Source organism: Limanda limanda, chromosome 11, assembly GCF_963576545.1.
Source record: "Limanda limanda chromosome 11, fLimLim1.1, whole genome shotgun sequence".
Classification (NCBI taxonomy): domain Eukaryota; kingdom Metazoa; phylum Chordata; class Actinopteri; order Pleuronectiformes; family Pleuronectidae; genus Limanda; species Limanda limanda.
The window spans coordinates 12,382,102-12,390,855 of record NC_083646.1 but is presented as its reverse complement, the minus strand read 5'-3'; the positions used below and the strand labels follow the sequence as shown (position 1 = coordinate 12,390,855).

The 8,754-nt window shown below is 45.9% G+C and overlaps 1 protein-coding gene across 1 annotated transcript in view; it reads left to right on the top strand.

Moving 5' to 3' along the window:
* The first annotated feature begins 5,661 nt into the window (after window positions 1–5,661).
* efna3b (ephrin-A3b) overlaps window positions 5,662–8,754 on the top strand; it is a 55,044-nt gene continuing 51,951 nt past the window's right edge. The window contains exon 1 of the mRNA XM_061081965.1: window positions 5,662–5,774. Within this exon, the coding sequence (XP_060937948.1) occupies window positions 5,662–5,774 (113 nt within the window). The remainder of the gene's footprint in view (window positions 5,775–8,754) is intronic.

The following is an 8,754-nucleotide window of genomic DNA, read 5'->3' as shown; positions in this document are numbered from 1 at the left end:
GTGTGTGTGTGTGTGTCTGTGTGTGCGTGTGTGTGTGTGATGAAACGTTTTTTTCTGCAGTGTGGTATTTTCAACACCACCAAATTCCGCACCATCTCCCCCACACATGGGAGTAATCTCAACTCAAAGCAGCGTCAGCGCAGGCTTGTGTGTGTGAGTGCTCTCCAGCCACTAGCAACTATTCTTCATATTCTTGTCACCTACTCTTCTTCCCTCTCATCATCTTCTGACTCTCTCTCTCTCTCTCTCTCTCTCTCTCTCTCTCTCTCTCTCTCTCTCTCACACACACACACACAAAATGATTGTATTTGTCTTTATCAGTCCCTCCATTTTCCTTGCCCCTCCTTGTGTTCAGTCTCCTTCGTTCAATATTTCATGGTGTTGAGAGCATATCTATTCTGAGCTCTCTCTCTCTCTCTCTCTCTCTCTCTCTCTCTCTCTCTCTCTCTCTCTCTCTCTCTCTCTCTCTCTCTCTCTCTTTCCCTCTCTCTCTCTCTTTCTCTTTCTACATATATACGCCCTCTCTTCCTCCATTCCTCCCGTCTTCTTTTATAAAAAAAACCCTCTCTCCACACATCACTCTTGCTGTCCTCTCCCTCCTTCTGTACCTCTATAAATCTCTCTCCACCCCCCCCCCCGTCTCTATATCTCATTGCACTCCTAATGTTCTGTGCCCCATCTAACTCTTTCTCCCAAACCTGACTTACACTCTCTTCCACCCTTTCATTTCCTTTTTCCATCCCCCACTCCCCTCCTTTCCTCTCTCTCTCTCTCTCTCTCTCCTCCCTTCCCCTCTGCATGGCTCAGTTTGCGTGACTGTTCGAAAGTATCAGCTCCTCTTCTCCTTCCCTTAACCCCTCTCGCCTCCTTCTCTTTCCCCCTCGGATTGCTCTTCCACGAAAACACACAGAAAGCCCTGTTCTCTCTTTTTGCACCTCTTTGGGTTTTTTTCTTTTTCTTTTCATCCCCCTCCCCACCTTCCCCCATCTCTTCGCCGTTCTCTTCCTCCCATCCAATCTTAGTGGCACCTCTCCTCCTCATCCTCCAGTCTCTCTTTCCCCCCCTCCTCCTCCTCCTCCTCTTCCTCCTCCAATGCTCTGCCCTATACTCAGCTCCATCTCCACCACCCAACCGTCCCCAGCCAGCCCCCACCCGCCCCGAGTCGGCTCCTCGCTCTTAGCCAGCACCACTGTTGTTTTAGGCACAGCAGTGAAAGGTAAACAGAGAGATTGAAAATTCGTGTCAGTCAGTCGGGTGAGAGAGAGGGACGGGGAGGGATGGAGAGCAGCGGAGGTGGTGAGGGAGTGAGAGGAGGCGGGGGGAGTGTCAGTACAATTTACTAACACAACAGTGAACAGCGGAGCCGGCGAAGACACACACACACACAGAGACACACACACACGCGCACACAGAGAGTGAGAGTGAGAAAGAGACTCCTAGTTCAAGAATGCCTTTGAAATTCATTGTACATACAAGTGTACCAGAATAAAAAAGTGTCTAGTGTATGTTACAATTATGTTTGTGCACATTCAAGGGTCCTGCTGAATTCATGTGGACATTGTTTGCTTCCTGGGGGTCCGGATAGGGATGCGGGCCCCACAGGAGCCTAATATCAAATCATCAGCGCTATGAGAAAGCTCCGATTAGATTTCGAGGTTGCAGAAAGGAGCGCTCAGACAGATGTGTTGTTGGCCAGCTCCGGGTTGGAAATGTCATAAGAGCCTCAGTGTCACCGCACGCACTCAGCCTCGAGGTCGTTTTTCATAATAACCTCAATACAAAAGTAATCCAATAGCACTGCAACACATGCCTGGGAAATCCAACCTGGATGATTAGAATTGACAGGGGTGTTTGCTGGAACAGAACATGTCAGCGTCTGCTTAAGAGAAACCAAAATGGAAAAGCGACAAATGGGATTTTTTTCTTGTTATTACGCCCCGAAAAAAGAACCAAATCCTTGCTTCTGTAGGTGTCCCATTTCCAACTTTGTCATCTTGGACCTGAGTTACAGTTTGTTTTAAGTTGTAGACATACATTACATTTACATTCCAATAACCTGTCTGACGTCTCCATACAGTTGATCATCCATTTGGTACAGGCCGGGAATTAAAGGGTCACTTCATCTAAACGGAAAAAAAACACATCTGGAAAGTAAATTCTCTGGGATCTAACAGGGCAGATAGTTTGGGTTTGATTCGATATTTCTGCTGCATCTCCCCAGTAATATGAAGGTGAATGGGACCACCCATCCATCCATGCATCCATCCATTCATCCATCCATCCATCCATCCATCCATCCATCCATCTATCCTCACATCCTTCCATCCATCCATCCATATGTCCTCACATCCTTCCATCCATCCATCCATCCATCCATCCATCCATCCATCCATCCATCCATCCATCCACTCATTATTTATACCGCTTACCCTAAGTAGCCATTCACAATCACTAGAAATAAAAGTAATCATAATAATAATTATGATGATAAATTAACAACAGTGTAATTTCAGAGTCATTCCCCATGTTACTCTGTACAACCCACAGAACAGATATAATTCTTATTGGTATAATTAAGTATTCTCAATTTTATTCAGCTTGTTACCATGGAGTCAGTGTGGAACTTGATTGCATGATGACAAGTGGTCTTCCTATTCATAAGGTCCACTCCGCTCTGTTCACTAGAGAGGATATAAAAGACATTGTTAGAATTTGTTGAGTCAGGGAATATTATATATATATAAACATATTTGTTCAAGGTCAAGAATGCTCAACCTTTCACGTTTTCTGAAAGTCTGTTTCTCTTAAAAGGAACGGTTTGACCTTTCGGGAAATAGACATTCACTTTCTTGCCCGAGAGCTGGAGGAGAAGATCGATATCGTGTCTCTCTGTTGATTATGAGGCATAATAGGGAATCAGGAATTAGACATTCAGGTCCACACTGAGCAGTTTCCCCCTCTTTCGAATCTTTAAAGAAGTCAAACCAACTCTTTTAATCCAACTTTTCAATGCCGGAAGCATCAAATATGAAAGTAATGGGTTTTTATTGAGAGTGATGATGGAAAACTAGAACAAAATAACACGGGATAACAAAAAATATACGCTCAGATTAGATGCAGAACACACACACACACACACACACACACACACACACACTGGTGTAAATAATGATGCATTTTGTACCAGGTGCTTGACTGTACTGCTATGAATACAGTGTTGTGATGAACAGCGATACCACATGGAGCCGCTGAGGAGAAATGATAGAGGAGCAAGGAGGAGAGGAGGGGAGGGGGGAGTGCTCATTAAAAAGTTGGGTGCCTGTTGTGATGGAGAGATTTGGAGAGAGAGAGAGACAGAGAAGAGACGGGTGAGGACCACCAGAGACAGAGGCAAAACACCCGAGTCAGGTATCAGGAATCGCAGAGCGGAGAAACTTTGCATTCGAAATGGTAGAATAAGGTGAGAGGAAGAGAAGAGAAGAGTAGAGCGGAGGGGTGGGGTGTGAGGGAGGGGGGATTAAATGGACAGCTCACGAGAGTGGTGGAGGGGACTGGAGAAGACAGAGGGAGTCCCCAATGGCATCTCATCTCTCCTTTCTTTCTTGCGCTCCTTCTCCCTATATCCCTCCTTTTTTCTCCCAATAAATCATTCTGACTTCTCCTTAACCAACTCATTCCCAGCAGGCGGCGAGAAAACTGTAACAATCTTATGCAGTCTCTCTCCTGTCTGCTCTCCCTCACTCTATCCCTCTCTCTCTCTCACTCCCTCCTTTCCATGACTTCACATGTCTGGCCTACACCCCCACCAACCCTCCCTCTTGCTCTCTCTCTCTCTCTCTCTCTCTCTCTCTCTCTCTCTCTCTCTCTCTCTCTCTCTCTCTCTCTCTCTCTCACACACACATACACGCACGCACACAGCTGTGTCTCCGTGGCTTCAGGGGACATTACACTGAATTATATTGATTACCTGGAGACTAACCTTAACCATACATCCCTAACCCTAAATATTACCCTTAACCTAAACTAACTATAACTTTAACCCTACCTGAAAACATGTGTCCACCTTAAAATGTCACGAGGAAGAATATTTAAAGAGATTTAGGTGCACAACATGAATAACATCTGGATCACTAACTCACATAAAATTCAATATAATCTACAGTTTGCATGTTGTTTTCAACTGTATTTACAAACTTATACTATACAAATTGCAAATATGTGCTCAACACAGAAAAGTGTTAAATATACAGATGTGTAGATGAATAAATGTTGAATTAAAAAAATAGATGCATATGTCAAAGATGATATTTGATATAAATATAAAGGAAAGAAAATAAAAAGGATTAAAACTGTTTCTTATTGTTCATTGAAAATGTCGTAATAATTAATTTTTAAGTTGAACAAATATAGTTTTTGTAAATGTACATAGAAATCCTGTTAAATTAGGGCTCTTGTTTGCCTCCCTGCATTTATGGATGTGAAAATCACCGCACGGATGACTTTTCAAAATCAGGTTCATATCTACAGTTTGTTCAGGGGAGCCTTTTGGATCAAAATGCAAAAGTACGAGGAGTGGGTGCGTGCGTGGGTTTGTGTGTGTGTGTGTGCGTGTGAGTGAAAAATAGGCTGCAGATGGTGGATGCAGACAGAGGGGGGTGTGGGGGGGGGGGGATTCCGAGCCGTCTACTTTTGCGGTGGAGGTCGAATAATGGAAGATCTGAGAAGCAGCGGAAGACAGATAGAAAACTCGCAGCAGTCGCAGTGATGCCTGATGCGTCTGCAGCTCGGTCACTATACTACCGGAGGAATGCGCTTTTGTCGCTGGCTGTGGGCGGAGTCAGAAAGTGAACGAGTGCTGCCTACCAAACAGAGAGAGAGAGAGAGAGAGGAGAGAGAGGGAGAGAGAGAGAGGGAGGGGATGAGAGAGACGGGCTGGCAGGCTGCACACACCGTAAACGATGGTTGTCGGATCGAGTCCTGGAGACCTAATGAAAGTCGCTGCTTGACTTGCTGAGTGGAGCCGGTGGCGAGCAGGAGACCGGGGAAGGAGGAGAGCTGCAGACCACTTAGAGAAAAGAGAAAGAAAGAAAAGAAGAAGAGGAGGACTTGTTTGCAATTTTTTTTTTTAATTTTGGAAGCTGATTTCTTCAATTTTCATCTTCACGTCAGCCACTGTTTCCCAGAGGGAGCCGGACGGGATCCGCTTCATGCCCGGGAGGAGCTCCAGCGCCCCGGCCTCCCACGCTCCTCTGGCGGGCTCACAAGCTGCAGATCCCGGTGAGAAGAGAGGACCGAGGACCCCCTCCTCCTCCTCCTCCCCTTGTTAGAACCCCACGGATCTTTCTTTTTTTTTTTTTTTTTTTAAGGAAGGGGAGGGCTATGTGTGTGCTGTATAGGGGGAGGAAAAAAAGGGGGTTGGAGGTGGAGGGGGAGACAATAGACTTTAGGAGTTTTTACAACACTTATTAACCAGATGCATGCATGAAGCTTCTTTCTTCTTTCTTTTTGTGTGTGTGTGTCTCCTCCCGTCTGCTCCAGGCACTTGCTGGGATGTTTGAGTCGTGTGGCTTGGTGGGGTGAAGGGACCGAGAGAGTGGCCGAAGGGAGACCAGAGGAGGACGGAGGAGGGGGACGGAGGCCGCGGGAGGACACGGGGGGAGCATGGCTGTGGTGGCGGTGCTGTCTCTCTGGGTGCTTACGAGTCTCACCTGGGCCAGCGTGCTCCAGGTGTCAGCCAACAGACACTCGGTCTACTGGAACAGCTCCAACATACAGTAAGACCCCCATTTCCTACTGTGTGTGTGTGTGTGTGTGATCTCCCAGGATCCCTTTCCTCCACCTGGTTTAAAAGAGGAGGGGGAAATACAGATGTTAGGCCTTCAACTGCCAGATGTGTCAGCCTCGTACCCTCAATCCTTTGTGATTTATTGCAGTTTTTCTTTTCCATATGTCTCCATCGGAATGTAACTCTCTTTCTCCTACGTGGAAGAAATGATTTAGATCCACACAAACTCTGAACCCCCCTTTTTTTTAAAGTGCAGACCCCCGGCTGTGGGGTCATGGTGCTTCCCTAAGCATCTTCTCAACACCCTCACATGCACAGCTGCTTGGACATATCCAGAAAATATGTGTCCACATCATTCATCAAGTTTCTTCCATGGTTGAGGAGTAGAAAGTGCAAAAAAAGAGTCACATGTGATCCTCCTCCTCTCCTCCTCCTCTCTTCAGTCTTTCAGGGGCTCTATCTCTGTCTTCTCCTCTATCTGGTTCAATTAGGAGCGCTTCTTCATCCTGACCCCATTGTGTTGTAGCAGTGTCACTGTTCAATCTCTCCTCTGCGCTGCCTCTCTCCACACTTGCTCTCTCCTTCTATCCTCCTCTAACCCCCCTTTCTTGTTTACACTCAGTCCGTTGGCCTTTTTGTTATCCCTCTAATCCCTCGCTCCTCGGCCCTATCTCGATGCGAGTGAAATGCTTTTCTCTCTTCTGTCCCCCTCTTCTTTTTCTTCCTGAAAGCTGCCTTTTTAATACTGTCCTTGTGAGTCCATGGCTCTGCTGCTGGATTCCTAAGAATGTAGTGTCGGTCTGTAGCAACACACTGATCCCCTCTCCTCCTAGGATTCACAATCTTGTAAGTTCATGCACTATCTGTGTGTCACCGTGTCTGAATGTGTTTGTCCACATCTCATTAGCTAAATTCCCAGGTGGCCCTGCACATATTTTGTCGCTAATTTGTAACCGAATGCTTAAATTGACCTGAAATATCTTCAGATTTTTAAGGATTAGAGGACGTTTCAGCGAGTTTCAAGCCTATTTCAAGGTCATAAAGTAGTGCAACAATCGATAATAATAAAAAAAGGACTTGGATTTATATAGAGCCCTTGATTGCACCCAAGGCCGCTACACAGAGTTAAAAAACCAAGCAAAATAAAAATAAAAACCAACCTGAATTGTCGGCCTCGGTGATGCACCAGAGCGCATGTCACACACCGACACACTCCTTCCATTCCGTTCTCCATCTTGCAGCGTAGCCTGTCTCATGTGTGAGCTATGTTTCCGGCTGCCAGGCGACACTCCAGCGTGTGGAATTTACCCCTTCGCTAGAAACTACTGTTCTCCTGAGATGAGGAGCACTTTACGACGCCGCTTATTAAAGACGTAAACCACGCGAAAACTGATTTTGTTTTCTCCCACAATAACTCTAAGCTAACGATTTTTTTTAACTTTACTGTGTGAAATAAAACCACGAGATGCCGGTGAATTTATGCCTCGCGGCGGAATTACTTTACACGAAGAGCTGCGTAAAGTAATAGGGAAGGGAAAAAAATAAGGTTATTGGTTGTGCTGCGATTCTGCAAACAATATTAGTTTCCCTGGAATGTGAGAAAATTATTTCCGCACATTATCGAGAAACTAATATTCCCTCGCGTAGTCGCTTCTGGTGCAGTTTAGCTGATATTTTTCTGCAACTCTTAATGTAAAGAGTTCTCGGTTTCAATTTCAATTTTTTTTTTCCCTCAGTAATGATTTGATGCTAATGAAATTCCACCTTTGGGTTTCATACGAGAGACAGAAGTTGATTAAGATAAAATGTGTGGGAAAAAAAGTGCCTCAAGGCATGAAGGGGAAGGAAGATGAACCCGGGACCTCGGTATAATCAGTTCCACGTAACGCCAGCAGTTTTAACCTTGGTCGTCTGTATCCTCAGTCAGCTGTTCTCCGTCGTGTGTTTACTGCTTGAAATGAAGCTGCAGCTGGTGTTTGAGGCAAAGCAGAGGGATGAGTAAAGGCGTCTGGGGTAGCACTGACCTTTAACCTGAGCGTCCCGGGCCTGAGCATTGCAGAGGCCCGCAGTCTCTCATCTCTCTCTCCACACGTCCACTGCCACTACTGTTTTCACCCCAGCGGCAGAATATTCTCAGCCCCTGCAGTGTGAGCCTTCGTATCTCTCTGTCTTTTTATAAAAGACTGCGGTTAATTAAAGAACCGTGCATCTCAGCGGACCTGCCTCATCCCTGATCCTCCCATCTCTGACTCTCACTCTCTTCTCACTCGCTGTCTCACTGCACACATTCACAATGACAATGTATGAGCGGTGAGTGCATGGGGATAACTTTTTTTCAATTCAGTCCACTTAGTGAGTCAAGAGACAAAGGGCCCACAGACCATGGCACACAAAAGAGAGATAAACTGCAGGATAACCTATCTAATCTACTCTTTCATACACGTTTGAGCCATTTTCAATGGCAGAGATCCGATTCACAGCCTTTCTTTTTTTTTCATGGCATTCACCATGCAGCGTTTGTAGGCTTGGCTGCCGCGTCATTGGCCGCCGGCAACGGGCCTCTCTGGAGTTTCTCTAACTCGCAGTGTTGAGTTTTTTCGAAGGCCAGTAATAAGCTGTAGTATAGTTGTCAGTTTGAGTGGTAAACACATTGTAAAGCCTCAGGACCCTGCAGTTCCTCAACCAGCGTCTGACCCCGAGCGACTCATCAACCACGAGAGACAGGCTGAGACTGTTACCAAGGATTAACTGCTTCACACACACCAACATAAACACACACACATACACACACACACACACGCTCACATGTATTCGCATAAATTTAGGATTATGTTTGTGTACACATTCACATGCACATGTCCCTGCTCTGGAGTTTTTTAAACTTTGAGGAGATGGATCATTTCCTGTGTTTGCATCTTGCACAGAGGCTCTTGCCGGTGCCTATCAGTCACTTGTCACTGATATCCCTG